This window comes from Condylura cristata, unplaced genomic scaffold, assembly GCF_000260355.1.
Source record: "Condylura cristata isolate star-nosed mole 26May11 unplaced genomic scaffold, ConCri1.0 scaffold00024, whole genome shotgun sequence".
In the NCBI taxonomy this organism is placed as follows: Eukaryota; Metazoa; Chordata; class Mammalia; order Eulipotyphla; family Talpidae; genus Condylura; species Condylura cristata.
This window is the reverse complement of record NW_004567125.1, coordinates 13,133,327-13,155,539: the sequence shown is the minus strand read 5'-3', so window position 1 is coordinate 13,155,539 and position 22,213 is coordinate 13,133,327. Positions and strand designations below refer to the sequence as shown.

The window sequence follows — 22,213 nt, the reverse complement described above, 5'->3', positions numbered from 1 at the left end:
GGGGGCAGGTAAGGGGGCGGGGTGTGTGTGAGAACCCTGTGCTACCCCTCGAGTGGCACCTGCCCCTCTCTGCTCACTCACTGATCCTAGGTCGTGGGCAGGCTGCCTCCAGCCTGGCCACCAGAAGGTCTCTAAGGTAGCATCAGGCATCACCTTGAGGGAGCAATCAGGGAGAAGCATGCGCCAGCCAGGTGTCCACTGGGCCCTGGGAGGGACTGTCCTCTCATTGCTGTCACGGCACACAGGATGCAGGGCACCCCATGTGCTGAAGGATGGCCCCAAGGCTGTGAGTACAGCTGAGCACAGGGTGTGTTGTGGAATGAACCCCCAAAAGCTCTATCAGTCTTGAAGGACAGCTTTTGAAAAGACTAAGAAGTGCTTTTGATGCCATATTCCTGGGTTGGTGTACTTGGAGAAACTTGGTTTGGAAGAGGGGCAGTTGGGATAGCAAGGATACCCAGCTCTTCACACAATTGGCCCCTGAAAACCTGCCCCTCATGGTTTTGATGGCCATGGAAACTCTATAAAGAGGCAGAAGGTTGGAAAAGTAACTAGAATAAGAAAGTGGCAAGAATGTACCACACTACTAACTTCTATTTGGGTATGTATAGATAGAAATTGTAAGAATAAGTCTAATAGGCAGTGTTTGACAGTGATTAATTAATCAACTAAGCAGGTGTATAGATAGCAAGAGCTCGAAGCTTGCCAGGGCTCAAATTCTGGCTCAGATTGTGCTGGGTCAAATGAGTCCCTTCGAAAGAGGCCTTCTCGTTTGACTCTTGGGGACAGACCCCTCCTGGAACTAGGAACTCTGCAGAAGTCATCAATGAGGGCAAAGTGCAGCGAGCCCAACCTGTTCCTTTTGGGGCCCACAAACACCAACACAGGCTGGTGGTGTGGGAGAACTCCCTAGTGGGTTAGGGTGAGCCTAAATCTAATGATCTAATCCTAGATGAGGGCAATTTGGAGACAGAACAGGAAACGGAAGGAAGGCAGGAGGCCACGTGAGGACAAAGCAGAGATCGGATGATGCAGTGACAAGGCAAAGAGCACCAGGGATTGCTGGCGGCCACCAGAAGAGAGGCGCCTTTTCCCTCGGAGCCTCTAGAAGGAACCAACCTTGCCAACACCTTGATTCTGACTCCTGGCCCCCTGCACTGTGAGAGATTCAATTTCTGTGGTTTGAAACCATCCGGTTTGTGGTAACTTGTGGCCACTGTTCTAGGAAACTGATAGAGCTGCGTGAGCTTAAGAAGGCTGATGAAACCTCATGTCCAAAACAGGCATAGCAGTGGTCCCTCATGAGTGTGTTCTGAGAGGTGTTCTGAGAATTAAATGAGTTTTTTTTTTTAAGATTTTATTTATTTTCAAACCGGACTGGGGTACAGGCCAGAGAGGGATGCGGAGGGTGAGAGGATTTACCAGAGACAGAGAGGGGAGCAGAACAGGCAGATCGACGAAGTACACTGCTGAGGGGAGCAGCGGGCGGGTCAGGAGAGGTCTGCCGCACCATGTGGATCTCCTCCGGGGCAAGCGGGGATCAAACTCATGCGGAAGTGGCTTTAGCTTCTTAGTGCTGTACTTTAACCTGCTGTGCCACCAGGGAGGGCCCTTAAATGAGTTTTTAATGCAAGGGATTAGAACGATTCCCAGCACATGGAAGACACATGAGATTAGCAAATATTCTTGTTTATCACTTCAACTGAATAAAGATTTCTTGAGCTCCTATGTCCCTCACACTGTGTGTAAGTCATTAGACTCTCAAAACAATCCTGGGAGCCTCTTCTCCTACCTTCTGCCCTGTGAAAGACTAAAGCTAAGTGTTAAGTGGCTTTGAGAAGGCACACAGCTGAGCCCTCCACAGAGGCTTCAAGAGTCCATTCTGTCTTGGTGCTGTTACTCCCCCCAATGGCAGTGTTTAAGTTCTGCCAGGGAGTGCAGAAAGAAGATTGGTTGTGCTTTGGAAAGATTTTTGCCTAAGCCTTCTACTCGCCTACCACATGAAGATGAGAAATAGGCCATCTTGAGAGTATGAGGGCAAGTTGTTGTCCAGGAAAGCAGGAGAGGTGGTTTGCTGGCACACACCAAGGGCACCCCTACTCTATACGCTGTGGCCTCTGACACTGACACAAAAGCTATTTCTGGGCAAGATTCTGCGGGAAGCATGAGGACCCGCGCCCCCCCCCCCCAACACCACCATCACCAAAGTATGACGATGGGCTTATCCCGAAAAAACATGCAGACATAGTGTGTGAGCCCGGATAACACAGGCAGAGGAAAGAGAATTGGCAGCCGGTAAACCGATTTGGTCTCTGAAAACTGACAGCAGGTGACAGTTATTTGGGAGAAAGAACCCATATGGGGGGAGAAGTCACATTGCAGAAGAATATGCAAGGACTTTCGTGGTGGTTTTGTGAGGGACGCCAGCTGCTTTTGGCCTGCCTGTCAGAGACTGAACAAGAGGAAATTAACTTATCACAGTGCCTGGCATTTAGCAAGTGTTTTGTGATAGTTTGTGGTTGATTCAGCGAAGGCAGGAGAGATTTTAGTGGGACATAAGAACGAATTTCTTAACAACTGTGAAATTAAAACATAAATTAACTGCTGAGCAAGTCCGCAAGGGGGGCCTTAAATAGTTGTTCAAAAGAGAAATGTGTATTTGTCGGACTTTCACTGAATTTTCCAATTCCATTGGTGGTTTATTTCTTACTCTAGGCACACAGGCGACTGTTGTAATAATAATTTAGACATTTGTATAATTTTATTCCTCAAAGAAACTGTAAATCAGCTTTGATATTTGCATTTTTCTGCCTGTTCTTGGAGTCGGATTTGATTGTCTCTCGAGGTCTCTCCAAGCATCACAGTCCCATGATTCTTCCCAGATCCTGCTGCTCTTTTTCTTCTGTGAAAAATGACCCCTAATGTGATCTGTAGACCTTGGACCATCTGTCCTTGGATACCAAGGTCAAGCCAACCTAGGCCACTTCAGGCATACGTGAATCAGGAGGCCCTGTGAGGGGCTGGGGCACTGTTTCCTGAGTGCCATCCTCCCCTTTATGCCCAAGAGCAGCTCTACAAGAGTGGAGTGTGAGGGAGGCAAGCCCCCACTCAGGAATGGCTAAAGTGAGGCTGAAGAGGATGGAAATCAAAGTAACTTAAGAGGACAGATGATGTGATAAAGAGCTTTGTAAATACAGTGGGAGGAGAAAGATAACCAGACCAAAGCAGTAATAAGAGGGAGAAGCAATCGAGATGAAGGACAATTTTATTTAAAGATTAGATGGGAAATAAGAGGCCTGGGAAAAGAGCGATGAGCAGGGGCAGCGTGTGGAGCCATGTGAATGCTACAGGGCTGGGCGGTAAGTGGAGACAGTCCCCGTGTTTAGGCCGAGGGCTGGGCTGGGCGGGGGGGCGGGGGGGGTCCTTCCCCTGCATCCCAGTGTGGTGCTGCCAGCAGAGCTCAGGGGCCTTCCTCCAGACTACCCCCACTTCTCATTTGCTCCCAGGTCCTCTGAGGATAGCATGTTCCTTTGGAAACCACCTAAGTTGCGTAGGCCAGTTGGGGACCTTGCTGCCGGGGAGGAGTCCTGCCGGGTTTCCCAGGACCATGCCATCACAGCTGGGCTCCCACAGCTCTTCTCCTGCAGGAGCTGGCTTCTGTCTTCTCTCACTCATTTTCCACATCATGCTACTTCCTCCCACAGAGGTTTTGCCTTAAGAAGAACCCCCTCCGAGGGCCCTCCCTGGTAGCACAGGGGGTTCAAAGAGCAGCACTATGAAGCTATCAGCACCCAGTGCAGCATGAGTTCAACCCTTGGCCAGAGAACTGGTCCAAATGGGGGCAGCGGACCCATACACTGCTTCCTCAGCAGTGTACTTCAGCCATTCTGCCTGTGCCTGATCTGCTCCCCACTCTGTCTCTGGTGAATCCTCTCACCCACCCCACTCCCCACCTCTGGCCTGTACCCCAGCTCTTGTGTGCATAAATAAATTTTTTTTTTAAATGAAGACCCCTCTGAGCTGACCATAGACCTGAGGCATAGAGCAGGAGAGGGAGGGAGAGGGTCACTCACAACAGGAGAGGGTAAAGCACAAGGGACTGTGGTGATGGGAGAACTACAGGGACTGCCCCTCAGAGGAGAAATCAAATGTTGTCCAAAAATTAGCAGATTTAAGTAAATAAATTAAAAACAAGCAGACCTTTTTTATCTCTAGGTGTTTATCTTGATCTACAAGTTGCTGGGTAGTTTATTTTTCCCTTTTTTAAAGAAATGTCTTTAACCTGATTCTTCAATGTTGAATGAAACTTCTGTGCAATCAGAAACAGACATTTCTTCTACCTAATTTAAAGAGTTAACCATAGTATAATTCTGAATATTGTGATGATTCAAATGAGAATTACTCAGACTGACCATTTAGCTCAATTATCTAGATCCTCAGTAATTTGCACAAATGTTTAGATCTGTGTCAGGTGGGTCTGCAAATTTAAACAGAGACACAAATAAATTATGAACACACATCAAGTAAGTCCTAATACTCATTGCTTTATTTACTGTATCACTGATACACCACCCAGTTCCAGAACCTCTTTCATGTGCTGCTACTTAACTCAGTGGAAGGTTATGCAGTGAATGTCAGTGACAAAACGTGGGAGAAGAGCAGAGGCCCTCTGGCTTTGTGTCATACCGTAGGTTGGGTAGTTTATCTTTTCAGTCATGCTTTATTCCCTCCATCTTGTGGTTTTGGGGTTTGGGAGTGCTCCTGCCTTCAGGGGCCTGAAGAGAAAAAAAATCTGCTGACTTCCATCTGGAAGACCCCTGGAGAAGTGGTGACACTGGGGGAACAGTGATGGTTTCTCTTTGTGCTTCCACTTGCCATCTCTCGGGTGGCTTTTATGGTTTTAGTTGCACAGTATGTGTGTAACTCTCTGTGGGTCACAGAATATTTAGCTGTCTGTGGCCTCCTTTGAACCTGACAGCCACTCTGAAAGATATTTCGATTTTTCAAGAATCGGGTAAGCAGGATGAGAGACAACAGAGTTTGCTTAAGGCCCCTGCTCTCAACTCTGTGCTTTTGCTGGGCAGGATGGGCTTGCTTAGGTGAGACCTACAGGTTGTGAGCAGGAGGCAGCAATGCAGGTGACCCTGAGGGGCTCTCTGTGAGCGGGATGGAAAAGGCAATTATAGAAAGGATTATAGAAGTAGAGGCAAAACACCTTGCAAGTAACTTCAGATCTTCCACATTCTCTGAGACAAGTAGGTTTTAGTCAATAGATAGTGCTCATGAAGACAGAAGGCCAGTACTGGGGGAATTTGGCCTCGTCATTTAGAGCTCATTGTACAGGAGCACAGTGATGCTAGAGGAAGGTGTGTGCTCACGAGCAGAGACTGAGAGGGAGGGAGTGACAGATGAGGACTGAGGTCAGGCATATAATGCAGCTGATTCCCACTGGACCCCAAAAGGTGAGACCACGAAGAAAAATATGTGACAACTCAGTTTTATAAAATGGTCTTTGAAAAGTAGAACTTAAAATCAAGTACATTTCAGGCAGAATTTAAAATCAAGTGTAAATACAAAGGAGCAACTGTTGTTAAAAGTGAGTATTGGCTCATGGAAAAGGCTGAGGGTGAGAGAGCAGTGTAAAAGAGAGAAGCACTCTTTGAAGTGGAACTCAAGTCCCTTGGTAAAATCTCATATGTCTTTTTTTCTCAATTAGAGAGTGTATTCAAACCAGAAGTACTAGCACACAGGTGATTTAAAAAATAGATGGAATTTTAAAACCATGAGGAAGAAGGCAGGTGACCCTCACTCCCCTAAGTGTGTCCAAGCCTTGGTCACTTGGGTCCTGGAGTCCTGAAGAAGGTGATTACCAATTTATGATGGGTCATTTTTCAAAACCAAAGGGAATGGGTGATGTACAGGAAGATGACAGGAATAAAGCTCCCCACTTTTTGGAAAGTGGGGAGGTCTGGGTTTGAGGGCCACAGATCAGTGGCCTTGTCTTTGCCCCTGGGCAGGGTTCTGACAGAGGTCATTAAGCAGCTGGTGTGTGAGGACTTGGAAAAGTAATCAGGAGGAGGCAGCCTGAGAAAGCAACTTTACAATTGCTTCAGAAATCTGCCTGGACATAGCTAATGTTGAAAACCAACGCTACTTCCACTAAAAATCTGCCTCAAGAGTAGACAAGCAAATTGACTTTGAACTTGGTGTTGGCCATAGTGAACCAGCAGTGAATACTATGATTAAAGAAAAAAAAATCACAGCGAGCCCTTCCTTGTGGCACAATGGTTAAAGCACAGCACTACAAAGTTATCTGCAGCCACTGTAGCATGAGTTCAATATCCAGCCAAGGAGCTGATCCACCTGGCACAGCAGACCTCTCCTTTCCTGCCTGTTCTGCTCCCCATGCTATCTCTGGTGAATCCCCTCACTCCTCCCTCCCCCCCTCCCACCCCCCACCCTGCACCTCTGTGCTCTACCCCAGTTCTTGTATGCAGAAATAAAAGTCTTTAGGAAAAAACACATCAAGTTCTAGGCATAGAAAGAATCCACCCAGACCCAGATATACCACCTGATGTGAGCTGCACTGGAAGTGCCATTGGTGAGTCAGCATACGTGCATCAGAGGGCAGCAAGGAAGACAGACTCAAAGTCACTGAGCAGCCACTTCCCACACAGCTCTGCTCCTGTCTTAATGCTTCATTCTATGAATATTCCATTTTAGATGAACGAAAGGGTCATGTACATGAAGAGTTGGCCTATGGCCAGCAACTAGGAAGAGGTAAAGCTGAGACTCGAACCCAGATAATTCCCTTTCCACTGGACTTGTGCAGCAGTAACCTGCAGACAATAAGGGGGCTGAAAGGTGAGCTTTGTTGAGCTCAACAAAGGGGGGGGGGGTGTCGGTCACTTTAAATTAGAAAGAAGTAGAAACTTGGGGGTGGTTTCCAAATATTCAAATACTTGGCCTTTTCCAAGAAGGATCAGCCTGTTGTGTAAGACCACCAAAGGCTCCCAGGCTAGTCCCTGTGCGAGCCACTCACTGGGCTCCTTTTGCTGCAGGAAGTCATTCTTTAGGCCCCAGGAGCACTAGTAACAGTACTGAGACCACCCCAGTTCACAAGGGAAATACCCACCAGGATATCACAGTGGAGCCAGGGTCTGAGCCCCTAGTCTGGTCTCCCTCTGCCAGAGCCAATGTTTCAAGCATTTTCTCCCGCTGACGTGCTATAATCTATGGGCAGGATACCCTCCCAGGGAGCGAATTTCCCATTGTCCACAAATCCTGACTCCCCAGCTTGTGGGGTTGGGTCCAGGCCAGATGACCACACAAATCTCTCTTTTCTTTTTTTTCCTCCCTGTGCTCCTAAGAGAAACAAGTTTGCCTAGAGATTAATAGTCCAGAAAGGATGTTGTTGATGTTTGGTCTAGTGGTTCTTTTATTATTCTAACATGATAACCTGAATTCTAACATGATGTAAACCCAAGTCCCATTTCTCCAAGAAATTTTTATTTCAGGCATTTATAGTAAGTCGATGGATATAACAGTCTGCAGAAAAGTTCATTGCTCTGGCTTTAAAAGACTAACAATTGCATTAGTACATGAAATTTATAATTCTGCATATTTTGAAATAAAAACAGGAAGTTGTAAGATATTTGAAGGGGAAGCAAAACCTTAGGAGACACTGTTAACATTATGTGAACTATCTTGCTCTTGATAATTACACTGCAAGTGGAGAAAATTGAGGTACTTTTGGAGACAGAATCGACAGCGCTTTACACTTAAGGATAAAGATGAAGGAAAGAAAGGAAACCCTTCCCTTAGTCTTGAGTGCTGGTGGTGGTCTTTCTCCTCTCCCACCCCTATACACAATCACAATTCTCGAGAAAACCAAGGTATGGGGAAATAAGGATTCTTGCATTACATTTCTAAACCTGGGAGTATGGGCCTAAGGCTTCACTGTGTTGTATTATTCATTTGTTGGTGAATTAGGTCACATGGAAAAGGTTTCAGCTTTTGAGCTGTGTTGGTGCAAACTTCTGTGCTCTAGCTAGGTGACTTTTGGGTTGGCTAGGGGTTATTTATCTTTACTCAGAATGCATTAAATTTTTGAACAAGATATAGCCAAGCAGTGTCCAGAGAGCGCCGGCGTGGTCACCATCTTTGTTGAAAGCTGTTTTGTCCATCAAGGTCAAGCTGACAGTAGCGTGGTGTCCTCCCTGTGCCTGCCACATCGCCACATCTTGTTGGCTTGCCAGTTTGTGTTCTTGTTTGCTCTGTCACTTTTATATCTGGCTCTCAGATCTCAGTGATGCATCATGATAAATATAAACTCAAAATTTGGAGTTTTATGTAATGTATGTGAACAACTGGACCTGACTTCCCGTGGAGAGGATGAAGAGCTTGGCAGACCACATCCTGGGTGCTTATTATTAATGACAGTACGAGCAGTAAGAGCTGCCTGCGGGCACCAGGGCCACCAGCTGTGGTCCCTGCTTCTGCATAAACATCACAGCGGGAGGCGTGCTGTGGGACAGCCAGCCCAGGGGCCTGAACCCGGCATCTAAGGATGCTGCCCACGGGTGTCACAGCGATGGCAAAGGCGGGAGGGGGCGACTAGCTCTGGAAGGCTAAATAGGTCGGGACTCTGGAGGAGAGGCAGACAGAAAAGTGAAAACCCCATGCTGAGGAGTATGGATTTTACCCTGAGGACATGGCATGACTTTGAATGGTTCCAAGAAGGAAATAATGGCATAGAAATTTCTGTATTTAATCTACCGGTTTGCTAGCAGTGCCAGGAACGGGCAGCAGTGAGTGTGTGAGGAAGCAGCTCAGCAGGTGAGATGGGTTGTGACAGTCCAGGGAACATCAAGACCCCAGGAGCTGAGGCGGTGTGGCCACCTGGGAGCCAGCAGGACACCCGGGCCCCAAGAGGTGGTTGCCACCCATGCTGGGCAGTGAGGGCGGGAGGAGTGGAGGGTGTCCCCAGGCATATGGCCTCCATGGGCAAGTGGTTCCATGTCCAGATGGGACTTGAGGTGGGAGGAAGGTCACTTTTGCAGAATTACGGAGAAGATGAGTTCAGATGAGTCTGAGAAGCTTGAGAGGCCTTCAGGAGCCACACCTGGAAAGATTGTCTGGGCAGGCCTGGAGCTGAGGCAGAGAGGGAAGTAGCAGTTGTTGGCTTGTCCCTGTGATGTTAGGATGACTTTGGGGTCAGTAGCATTGGGTGTGCTTTCTTGGAAGCACCTTCAACAAACAGTACAACCTTTTTTTCGTTGTCATTTAGTCTTAGTTGACTGGTAAAATGGATGGAAATGACTTCAGCACAATTCAGCAAGGGACCTGTCGTCCCCAAGGTGAACTTGGGTTTCTTCCCAGAAGTGTTGACTTCTGTGCACCTGCTTTTCTTCTGAGTGTCCTCCCAATCCTAGACTTAATGGGGTTCTTGGAGAGAATCTGAGTAACTAGGTCCCCCAGAGGCTGTGTCTGGGGGACACTATACTACTTATATCATCTTCCTAATAACCCTGCGAGGTCTTGGAATTCATAGGTCCATTTTAAAGATGAACAAAACAGCCTCTGAGGGTTACATGATTTGCCTTGCAGTAGTGTGTGGCAGACTTTAGATAACAGCTAAATCTCTGCTTGTTGTATTACACAGCGCTGACTCCCACTAAAACAGGTCAGACCTGGAAGAAACTTTCCTCAGAAAAAAGTAATGGTGGTGTTGAGGGAAAGATGTGGCAGCATGGTGATTTTTAAGAGCTGTAATCTCCTTGGATCCTCAAAGTAAGTCCTCGGAGGACCCCCTTCCCTACCTCTGTGGCCGGTACTCATACTGTGTGGTTCTGAGGGTTCCCTGGCTTAGTCCCACCTATAGCAGCTAGTGCTCTCGTCTGACCTTTTCCCAGCCTTTCCCTCTATTACCTCCAGCCCCCTTCCCACTGCGAGAGGCATCCTTGAGTTTAAAGGATCAGCTAATTCTCTGCTCAGACCCCGGGCCCGCCCCACTGGCCATTCAGCTCACCCAGCACAAGCACCCACCTCAAGGCCTTCTGGATATGGCTTGTGGTTGTTTTCTGACCCAGACTACACTGGCTTGTTCTGCCCATTCCTTAGATACCAAGATCCCCTTTCCAGCACCTTGGGGATTAGAAACTCACTGTTGCAGTGCTTTGCCTGGGTTACTCTTTGCCCACCTCCTTCACGTCATGCAAATCCTTGAGACCCTCCTGTGACCATCCCATCATGCCGTGTTCCTCTTTTTTGCCTCCTTTTCCTTCATAGCACTCCTTTTCTGTTGTTCTTTGATTCCCCTGCATGTGAGCCCAAGAGAGTGAGGGGGCTTTGTCCTGTGCTGCCGTTCCCCTGGGTGCTGGGGTAGGGTCAGGCCCACAGCGTGCACTTCATGGGATTGGCTGAGCAGCAGAATGAATGCAGGGGAGTCGTGGGCCTTATGGGGCAGGATGGAAAGTGCAGTGTCACAGTCACCGAGGTGCCTAGGGTGCTGAGCTCCTCTCACTGTGGTCAGCATCGCTGGTTGGAAGAGAAGTGTGAACCTGGCTCAGGAAACTCCACCACGCTTCTCGGCCTGGAAACAGGCTTATTGTGCCAATAAGGAAGGGATCAATTTTGCCTTTGCACACACATCACCAGGATAGCTTTGCTGCACGGTCTAGTGTGGGATCCATGTCCTACCCACACTCACTCCCCCAAGTCTCGAGGCTCACGCTGGAGTGTTGATGTTTACACAGTCTGTTGCAGACATCGGCCAACTTGCATTGTGGCTTCAGTGAGAAGATTTTCTCTCAGAACTGGACCTGACTGAACTCTACTGTGTCCTTAACCAGGGGCTCTTGGGTATTTGAAATCAGTGCCATTTTCAGTGCACTTTTTCTGTTGCTCTTCCTTTAGGATCTTCTATGTCTCTCATGATTCCCAAGACTTGAAGATCTTCAGCTATATCGCTCGTGATGGTGCCAGCAATATCTTCAGGTGTAACGTCTTCAAATCCAAGAAGAAGGTAAGGGGGTCCTCAGTGGTTGTGTTGCTTTCCTCTGATGAAGCCAGAGTGCACCCAGCGTTGAGGCCCTTCCCGTTGCTAGAAAGCCAAGATGTGGGATGGCTGTTTTTATGCATCACCTGGGGGCCTTGTCTCATTGCTTGTATAACGAAACTCTGGTTTCACCTGAACTTGGTGTTGCTTGACATTGGGTACTTGGAAAGATTGTGGCTCCCTGGAATGGGAGCGAGAGACAGCCCAGCAGTGAGGCTCACCTGGGCTGTGGTCAAGAACAAACACTGCCCTTTCCTAACTTAACCAACCTGTACATTGAACCATGGGCTGCAAACTGGGTCGTGGAAGCTGGTTTCCACTTGGCACATGATGTCGGTTGTCCTGGGTGGTTACGCTCATTGGTGACGTGATGCTTAACTACATGCAGCTTTTGCAGTTCTGTACAGCATGCTTCCTATCTGCCCATCCACCAGGGGCCCCTGAAACTGGGACTTGGAAAACCTGGGTCCAACTCCACCTCTCCACTAGAACCCAGAGTGATGTTATGTGGGTCACTACCCTCCTGTATTTGCTTCCCGATCTATAGAACAAGGAGGAGAGTCCAAGTTGACATGTTTAAAAACTTGTCCAATAAAACATGTATCATCCAAAATCCCCCTATTTAAATTTGCCAGGGATTCTAGAAATTCCAAAAACCCCTTTAACTTTGTGTGTTGCCACATTTATCAAATTGACGCGACCATGGGACCAGACTTTTTTCCATGTAACATGTAAATATCCTGGGAATTACTTTTCTGTGGAATAGAGTTTGGAAATGTTATGTGTGTACCTCTAGTGTCCTTTAAGGCCTGTCTTTGTAGACACAGAACTCTAAGCCTGGCTCTCCTTTATGTTTATTTCCAAACACCTTCTAGCGACCTCCTTCTTTGTTTAGGCTATTGTTTTTGTACCTGTGTGCAGTGAAGGCAAGTACTTTTCACCTCCAGTTTTGCAGATGTGTAAACTGAGGCTCAGGGAGATTAAATAATGTCCTGTATCTAGCATCAGAGAGACATGCAGAAGAATTTTTTTTTTTTAAAGATTTATTTATTTGTACATACAGAACTGGGGTACAGGCCAGAGGCTCAGGGGTGGTGAGAGGCTTCACCAGAGACAGAGTGGGGAGCAGAACAGGCAGATAAATGAAGTACACTGCTGAGGGGAGCAGCGGGTGGGTCAGGAGAGGTCTGCCGCGCCATGTGGTCACCTCCAGGGCAGGCGGGAATCAAACTCATGCGGAAGCAGCTCTAGATTCTCAGTGTTGTGCTTTAACCCGCTGCGCCACCAGGGAGGGCCACAGAAGAATTTTGAGCACAAAACCCAGCTACTGGGAGTTGTTCTGTTTGCTTTGCCATCAAATTGTGAGCAGCATGCACAGTGGGGTCAGCCCATGCTGAATCTGAGAAGTGTCCACCTGGAACTTTGACCTGAAATGAGGCACAAAATCTTGTTCTCATGACCCAAGGAGAAGGGACACGCCTCTGGCTGCCTCCATGTCTCATAGCCCCCAGAACTAACTGGTCTCCAGCTCCTCTGTTTTCTAGACTCCTTTTGCCCTCACCTGCTAAGAATGTAGCTCCTGGGAGAGCTGGTTCTCAGGCCCTTTGCTGGCCCTCGGCTCTGCAGCAGGAACTGTCTCCAGGCAGCCTGGGCTGTGAGCCCCCTCGCTGCTGATCTCTACTTGGAGGCTGGTTTGCAAGCCAGGAAAAGAGAAGTGAACTAATTGTTTAGCAAAGGAAGCCGACTTGGGGAGGGTGTGAGCCTGCCTGTAAGGTTTTGTATACCTCTTGGTCAGCCTCCAAAGACTGCCATGTGCTTTTTGTAATGTGCTTCTGGTTTGGGGAGATAATAGCTGAGAAAGGAGTTTTTATTGGCATATCATGGTAATTCCTAAAGATCTGAGGGGGAAGGACTGTTTGCCCCAAGGAATTGTATCTTGCAGGGGTGATTGTTGGAGGGCAATAGGGAGAGCTCTTCAGGAAGCCTGCAGGCCCTGCTGCTGTTTTCTCAGAGCCCTGAGTCAGATGTCATGGAGAAAACCCTCCTTGCTGCCGGGACTCTGGTACTGCTGTTCAGTCAGCTTTGGCCTGTGTGTGCCCATGCACCTCTCCCAAGATGGCTGCTGATGTGGATATTGTTTACTCTGGGGAAACCAGGCTGCCTCTTCCATGAGTTGAAAACATGGATCAATCATTCAACTTTCTAGGGACGGTCCATGTACCCAGCTCTCTAGAGTTGTTCTAGATCTTCTTTAGTCCTACTGTGAGGTCAGCAGGCTTTCCATCTTGGGGATTTTCATCTCAAGCTGCATTTTTTCAGGTGGGCTTTCATCAGAAGCTTGACAGCAAAATACTGCAGGAAGACAGCATAGTACCTGCTGGCCATCTACTGCTCCAGATTAGCTGAGTGCTAGCCCATATTAAAGTCAAATATTGATATGTAATCTCATTTGATTATTTGCTGTGGGCCTGCAGTTGTTCCATACTCTTTATATGAATTATTTCTGTTAGCAGGCAGACTGGGGGGAATGCCAGCACCCCCAGACCTTGCAAGCTCTGATTACAATAGATCCTGCTACCTGTCTCATAAAGACAAAAATAAATAACTCTTAATGCATAAGACTTTCAATAGAAAAGAACTTAATAGAATTAGTATGCAATATAGAGAATAAAGGATAATAGTTTCCAATAAAACACCCAAAGTTACCCATACCCTGTTGGGAAGTGCTCAAAAACACACTGAGACCCAAAACTTGCCCCACATCTAAGGCACCTCTGGTAGGGAACCAGAGGAAAGAAGCAGAAGGAGCCAGGCCAGCCTGGAAGGAAAAGGCAAAGTCAAAGCACAAGTCACGATAAAGGCCGCCTGGCCAGACTCCCTCGGGTCTCTCACCCACGTCTCTTCCAGGTCTCTCTTCCACGTTCCCCAAATTCCTGCTGTAAGTCCAAGGCCGAGTAGCAATCGTGGCTGCTTCTTCACATGTCTGTTGCTCCATATGCCTCCAAGTCTTTTCCAAGTCTTTTTAGCGTCTCCTCACACCTCAGGAGATCAGCAGTGATCTCAGTAGGATCAGGAACGTGGGCCTCCTTGTGCAGAAGACACTGCTCCACGTCTAGCAGCACTGAGGCATGGGCATTGCTGTGGTTGTGCTTTTGATGGGGAAAGAGCCTGAAGGGATGCACATCACATTGAAATACAGTCAGACCTGCACCCAGAAACTGCCTCAGGAGCTCACACTCTTCATGTCTCTGTTGAACTGTCTTCATCGGGAAGTTAGAAAACTAAAGAACAGCCTGTTCTCAACACCTATTTGTAGCTAGGTGCTACTGTACTCCTTACTTGAGTGTGAAAAGCCCTTGATTCTGAATAGTCCATATCACTTTGACTTTCCTTTTATCCTTGTGTGGTCAATGTTGATTCCATTTTGTAGTTGGAAAGAAGAAAGGACCGAGGAAAGTAAATTGCCCTTGGTTACACAGATTCAAACTGGGCTTCCTGCTTCCTAGCCCAGAGCTTTATGCCACTAACCCACACCAGGAAACCCACAGAAGACTCACGTGGCTCTCTGGGCTTGAGTTTCTTGCAGCCATCAGCTCAGGTGCAAGGTTTCTCGAGATTGTTGGTCACAGTAGATGCTGTGCAGCTGGGGAGGTCGCTGAGCCTGGCTGAGGGAGGGGAAGACTGTAGGAGAGCATGGTGCCATTTAGATGGAGTGCGAAGAGGAGGGTGGTCCTTTAACCCATTGGGGGCATCCATTGCCAGCCACTTCCCAGCAGCATCTGTCTCCCCGTTTCTCCTCCTTGGAAGAGAGTGATAGAGCTCACTTGCAAGGCCTTCCGCCTCTTGCAAGCCTCTTGCATGGTCTCTTGACCTCTCCCGTGGAGTGGATGTCACTCCCTGTCATTTTCTCCAGGCCCAGGAGGATGTGGCTGTCTGCCTTGATTAACTGTGACTGTACTTATTAGCGAATCAGGGCGTGAAGTGTTGGTGATTAACAGGAGCCACAGGAATCTCCCCATTATCTTCACAGGCAGCTCCTTGAAATCATCTTGCCTGTAATCACAGCTCAATTGGTTTGGGTTGGAGAAATCATTTCCTCCTGTAATGCTGTCACCATCAGATTAGGGGCCACAGCTGAGAAGTTTAACTCCTTTTAGAGCTTGCTGTAGCTTTTGAATGATGATGACATCATGTGTTGAAAAATAGTCACTTGCCTGATTAAGCTAAAGACCTAAAGGAGAGGGAGGGACTAAATTTAAATTGTAGGTCCTTAATTTAGAAAGTCTGTTGGGGAGTCAAAATAAAGAAGTCATAGATCTCAGAACTCTCCTAGTCCAGACGGCTCTGGTTAGAGTGAGGAAATCAGTTACAAGAAGGATGAGTTAGTCTGCACAGGGTCACCTACCTGGCTACTTGGGCACTGAGCTTTTACTTCAGTCTTCTCTGGGGGCCTCTGTGCACTGTGGACCATGGGCCAGCAGAGGAGCAGGAAGACACCCACCCTACTGAAAACTTCATGATCCACCATCTCCTGTCAGTGTTGAAAGTCATCCTCACTTTGAAACAAAACTTTCCCCCATAGTAAGCAGGAGTCAGGTGTCTAAGGCAATGCCTGGATCAGATGGTAGCGTCAGAGCCACTCAGTAACCTTTTGGAAGAAACCCTGACCCTCTGCCATTCCTGAGCCTTACTGCCTTTATCTCCCTCTGTGTGGAAATCCAAATATACATTCTTTTGCTTCATCATTATAAATGATAAATGTGAGAGTAAACCTTTTCTAAGTTTCAAAAAAGCACATTAAAGAAATATGACCTCCAGTTCTGTTTTTGTTGAGATAATGTAGAGGTGAAGATCAAGATAAAGGCACTTTATTGTTGTGACAGATGAGAGAATAATGAACTTGTGAACTGCCCTGGGGCTGACTTGCTTGGATATCAGTTCTCTGGAATTCTCTAGCATTCAGTTGACAGATCTCAAGTACTCGGAAGACAGAGCTGGAAATGGAAAGGGAGCTGACAGTAGAGAAGATTGCTGACTGATTGCCTAACAAAACCTACTTCCTAGGGGTGCTCCCCACCCCCCTCTCTGTGCTTCCTGTCACCATTCCCAAATTCATGTACTACTGCCTTTGGGACCTACATGCTTCAGGTTGCTTATAGTTCTGATGTCACCTTTACTCATCTCCATAGCTGTGAAGTGTAGCCACGTTTTTCTTAGACAATGAAATTTGGAATAATGTCCAAGGCTACTTATTAAATCAGCTACAGAATGAGACTATTAATTTTCTTCTTTAAATAGATATATAGCATGCTCAAGAGGGTTTCTAGGACCAACCAACCCACTTTCAATGAGACTAGTAAATAAAATCACAGTGGACTCTAATTTTCCCATGGACTATCGAAGTGCAGGACTCAGCCTTTCAATGTACATCTTTTGAAGTCACCACAGGCCTCTGCCTTGCAGGAGACAGCGCACTCTTGCTGAACACATTGTGTAATTTTCACAGTAATGGTTTCTGCCTTTCATCAAATATTGACACCTGTTAGGTAATAAGTGGTGCCCACATTAGGCAAACTAAAGAGAAGAGCTATGCATTGCTTCTTCACTTGATGACTTGGCTGGGTCAGGGATAGCCTGATTTGGGTGGGAAGATGGGGGCGGGACTTCCTTTCCAGCTCTGTGTTCACAAAATTGCCTGGAGTTGGCATTCCCCTGAGCTTGAGTGCCCTCTGTCCTCAAGCTGAGAGTCCCTGTGACATTAGATATTCCTTCCCAGTTTTGAAAACATCAAAGCAATCCTATCCAGCCTAATCTTTACAACTGAAAGCGCACAAATGCTTTGTGGTTGCTCATAGAAACTGGCTTTTGGACAGAAGATTTGATCCATGTGGCCAAGTGCTTTCAGGGGCTTATGTGAAACTAAGCTGGATTTGTCTAGAAATAATTCAGTATAATGGAGCTCTTGTAAAAAAAAAAAAAAATTCTAGTACATTCCAGAGAATGGCCAATCCTGGAGCTGGAAAAAGCTGCCTTCCCAACATTCCACGCCTTTGCTCAGCCTTGTGCCTGGCCACCTTCCGACCTGTAATGCTGCATGTTCACTTCCAGAGGCCTGTTGTGGTGGTAAGATGTGAGCAGCTGCTTCCCTGGGACTTGTGAAGGGGCCTTTGTCGAGCTTCCCTGTCGGTTCTCTCTCTGAGTTTGGCTTATGAACGGTTAAGTCCCTGCATGTATAATTCCAGCACTCTGAGGTGTTTCCTTGCTTAGCACCAAGAGACCTGGTCACCAAATGGGGTGTGGCTGGCAGACAGGCAGGCATCAGCATGGTTTTGCCCAGCATCGGTGGTACTCAGTGGATGAGTCAGCCCCTGCAAGGGTCACATGGCCCCTTTGCCACCTTTGAGCCACTTTCCCCCATAAGAAGGTCCCACCATAGGATGTTCCGAAACTCGAAATTTCACTGGTAGAGGAGCAATGCCTTGGAGGTCGAGGGGCATATAATTCAGTAGTCATTTATGAGTTGAGTTAGAGGAGCTGTCTAAATCCACCCTAAATCCATCCAGCATTTCTTTTATGTGCAGATACTCGTTCTGTAGAGCAGATAGCAGTGTGGTCTATGATATATCCACTGCACAGGACACTCCCTAAAACGTGCAACTGTGTCCTTTCACTCTGAATGGAAGGTCAGCACTAAAGGTGAGTGAAGGAAAAAAAGAACAAAACCACTTAACATGGAAGGTGTAAACTGGTATGCAGTAATTGTGCAAGCCAATCCTTTGGCCCAGGAGTTTTCCTCTGTTGCCATGGGGAAGAGATGGTGGTTTAGCCCTTACAGACTAGCATATGCATATTTATAACTGTGTTTCTGTTTCTGGCAAAATCAGCCCAGTCTTTCCTAAACTACGACTTGTTCTCTGCCTTCAATGTCTTTTGATGCAGTGAGCCTACGTGCAGGATAAAACATTTCATGAGCACTTCCTATGTGCCCAGCTCACAGTGTGCTCCATGTGTATTTACCCCTTTGGATGACAGAAGAGAGGCTCTCATGCTCCCTGATTCCCCTTTTCAGTTGCAGATAAAGATCATGCAGGACAACTATGTTCAAGGAAAGGTGGAAATGAAAAGGGTGGCAGAGGCTGCCCTGTGAGAGGGCAGCACCGTGAACCTGAGTCTGCATTTCAATTACTTATTCCTGTAAATGTACTACAGTGCAAAAAGGAAATACAGAAAGTGTAAATAGTGAGCATTACAACCACCCTCTGCCTTAGAGCCACTAGGGGCTCGTGGATATTGGTTGAGGTTGGTGGGCGTGTTCTGCATGTCCGTCCTTATTTGAGCCGTAGCCTCTTCAGATGCTCAGTTCTGGGGGTCATGAGTCAGCTTAGGGTATGTGAGGAACACAGGCTTGCCACAGCCAATTCCCAGCAACTGTATTCTCCTTCCAAAGAGAAGCTTACAAACACGGCCCTTGCCCCTTGTCTAATCCCATGGATTTTGCGACACTTATTTGAACACCTTTCAGTTTTTTAATATTGTCATAAAAGGCTGGTTAAGGGAAGTTCTTGTGACTACCACAGATGGAATTCTTCACACGTCCGCCTGTGCAGAACTTGAGATTTTATAGCAACAGGACACAGTCATGCATTTGGAATTTTCCCTATAACTATATTTTAAAGAGGGAGGCTGGGTATGTGCTCTTGGAAATGATAGATTTGGGAAAACAACAGCTCAGTCTCCGTGGCCATTTATTCAGTGTGATATTTCCAGTTAATCTAAAGTAAGACAGCAGTGACATTAAATACTTAATTTCTGCATATCATTTTAACTTACCTTATTTCTAGCACACAAAATAATTTCCATTTCTGCCCTTTGAAAACATGCCAAGGAGAGCAAAAATCAGGAAGGGAGAGGAGAAGGTCTGTGAGGCACACTGTCCTGGGCGGGCAGAAGACAGCATAATGAGTTTTGCTATAAAAGAACTGCGTTTAGTCCACTGATGGGAATAGGCAGAGAAAGGTCTGAGGAGACCCAGCAGGATCACATTTCAGGTGAAGCCATCTTCTTTCACCTGGGAGTTGAGCTTCCTGGTTCAGCTTAACCAGAGCACAGCTTGATTGCCAAAGGAGGTATGAAAGACTTGGGGGAATCCTGTTGGTTCGGGACTGTGCACTTTAAGTCACACCTCTTTGTGTATTCAGGGTGGGGGCTTTGTGTATTCAGGTAGGTAGTGCTTACCTCCATGCTCTTAGGTGCTACACCCTGCTAATGTGAGAACAGGCCTGAGCTGCCATTAGAAGAGGGGCGGTGAAGGTTGGACACAAACAGCCAGAGCTCTGCCTACCGGGTGATGGGGGGGGAGGGGGTTTAACCCTGCTTCATGTAAGGTTGCTATCACACAGAGATATATCAGGATGCTCCAGTTGAGAGATCATTCGTGGACATCCCAGAGTTAGAGTCATGGGTGTAGAGAGGTTTGAGCAGTGACGTCCAGGAATTGGTTGGAGTTGAAGACTATGAGGAGGAGTGGAGTAGCCTGAGATCTGGAATGGGCATGTGGTTGACACCTAGCCATGGTACCTTTTGATCTTGACATTGATAGCCTGAAATAAAAGACGGCTCATAGAAGAAACACCAGGTCTGAAGAAAAATCAAGGGTAGTGATTTGGGGAGTTCCTGTAACAGAAAGTAGACTAGAGCAATAGTTCATACAGGGGCTCCCAGGCCCCTTGAGGTTCATGAAGTCAGTAACTGTGAATCAATTTCAGTGTCATGCAAAGCAGAGATCATGTGTTCACCCTCAGCAAGGCCATGCAAGCTTGATCAAAACCCTGGAGTCTTTGCCTTTGTCTGTAATGACCTCAGGTTGGTAATGTGATACCAGCTATCCTGTGCTAGGGAGAAGCTCTGCTGGAGGCTCATGTTACTTTGAGGATCTTGAATGTGGTTGGTGGACTGCATGGTGTCCCTGGGTGGTCGCAGAGGACCTAAAGCTAGGTCACACAAAATGTGATAAATCGTAGACTCAGGTATGATGCGACAGCTCCGGTGAAACAAATGGCAGTCTCTGGTGACCCCTGGGGTAAAAGTATGCTGAGCCTTCTCAACCCAAACACTGAAACTCTGTAGAGCTCACATTTAATTCATTCCTCATCTTTGAAGCAGTAAAAACTAACTGGTTATCAAATCATGGTCTGTTACCTACTTGGGAAGCTGCCCTGAACACCAGGCAGCCTGCACAGTCGCCTGAGGCACACAGGAGAGTTCTTGCCTCCCTCCCCTGGTCAGGCTTAAGTAGCTGAGTACTGAGAACAAGGGTCAGGCGCTATTCTTGGGCTGTTAAAGGAAGAAGTTAAATAGCAAAACAAAGGAAAGGAAGTAGCCAAAACACAGACACACTGGAGTCTTTAGCACAAGCCTGGGAGAGACTACAGTGGGTCAGCTGCTGCTGTGTTCCAGGGCAGTGGACTGTGGGTTCTGTTGTTCCATCCTTGCTTTCGCAGCCCCGTGTCATCACAGCCTCTGGGGCTGGAGCTCCAGGGAAGGAGGATGCTGAATTGCTCTGAAATGACACACCAGTGGAATTTCTGATGATGGTTAGCAACGGATCTGAAGCAAATCCACTAATTTTGTTGAACTTGGGAGGAGGAACTGGGGTGTTAGCTCCATCCTTTGAGTTGGCTGATTGTTTCAAAACTGGTGACAGTTTCTATTTTCTGAAGTATTTCCACCATGGAAAATGTCCTCGCTTATCTGGCTAACTTTGGTTCTTCTGTTTGCCTCTTTCTATCACTGGCATCGTGGCCATCTGTCCGTGTTCTCCTGAGCCAGCTTCTCTACCCCTGCCCCACGGGGAGTGTTTCTGGGGTTCTCCCCATCCTTTACTGACCCTCTTCTGTCCTCCTCCCTAGAGCCAAGCGATGCGAATTGTCCGCACGGTGGGCCAGGCCTTTGAGGTCTGCCACAAGCTGAGCCTGCAGCACACCCAGCAGAATGCAGATGGCCAGGAGGATGGGGACAGTGAGCGGCACAGCAGCAGCTCGGGGGAACCAGGTAGGTGGCTGCGGTGAATGTGGTGGGCAGGCGAGGCTGCGTGGGCTGGTGGGCGCCCCACCAGGCATTCAGCTCACATACACAGCACTGTTTTCTCTCTAGATTCTAAATTTTCTTTAAGGAGCATGTGTGCATGTGTTAGGGTTATAATAAAAAATTGAAGAGACAAACTGTCAAGGAAGGAAGCAGTTAAGCTCTGTAACAGTGAGTATATTTTAAAGGTAGACTTCTTTATGCTTTCGAGTCTGATCCTGAAGACAGTTTCAGATCCTGAAGACAATTTCAGTGCAAAATCCCTTCATGAAACTAATTTGAAATAATATAAATTGGCAATTGCCTAACTGTTTTTCTATTTCTAAATTGCATAGTTCTGTAAACCCCCAACTTAGATATTACCCTAATATCTCCAATTTTCAAGTCTTGTTAAAAGTCAGAAACATGGCAAAGGTGTCCTTTGTAATTTCTACCATTTAACCTAAATATGTCTTTGTGGGGGATGGGGGGTGGAGTATGAGAATTAGAAGAAAGTAGATAAAAATGAATATTCTTCATATTGATTTTTATGTGAGAAACCCATGAAAACAAGCCAAAGCTATTACAAGTAATAAGGAATTCAGTAAAAGTGGTGAGCTTGAATATTACATATAGATTATTATGATTATCTATTTCAGTGTCAATCACCTAGAAGTCATAGAAGAAATCCATTAAAATACCAATTAAAAGAGATAAATACCTATGAATAATATAAATAAATGTCTGTTTTAGATAAAGAAAATCTTAAATAAATGGAAAGTTCTTGGCTGAGAAACATCAGCATCATAAAAATGTTAATTTCCCCTATTTATATAACACAAAGTTCTAACAATCAAGGGAGCACCTTGTTGAGCTATAGTGTTCGAAATTTATGGACTACAGCTAAAGCAGTTCTCAGAGAAAAATCCAAAGGATTAATGAATTAATGACCAATCATGAAAATCTAATTAACTCAGCCTCTACCTTAAGAGGTTAGAAAACAGGCCCTCCATGGTGGCGCAGCAGATTAAAGCACTGCATTAAGAAGCTAAAGCCACTTCTGCATAAGTTTGATCCTCACCTGCCCCGGAG

The 22,213-nt window shown here is 46.9% G+C and overlaps 1 protein-coding gene across 6 annotated transcripts in view; it reads left to right on the top strand.

Moving 5' to 3' along the window:
* The window catches only part of NOS1AP (nitric oxide synthase 1 (neuronal) adaptor protein), a 247,015-nt gene that overhangs the window by 187,499 nt on the left and 37,303 nt on the right, over nucleotides 1–22,213 (top strand). For 5 of the 6 annotated variants that reach the window (XM_012729083.1, XM_012729080.1, XM_004688433.2 and 2 more), the window contains 2 exons: nucleotides 10,918–11,026; nucleotides 20,968–21,109. In XM_012729083.1, coding sequence (XP_012584537.1) covers nucleotides 10,918–11,026; nucleotides 20,968–21,109 — 251 coding nt within the window. Of the gene's footprint in view, nucleotides 1–10,917; nucleotides 11,027–20,622; nucleotides 20,653–20,967; nucleotides 21,110–22,213 lie in introns of those variants that run through there. The other variant, XM_012729082.1, reaches the window with a different exon arrangement.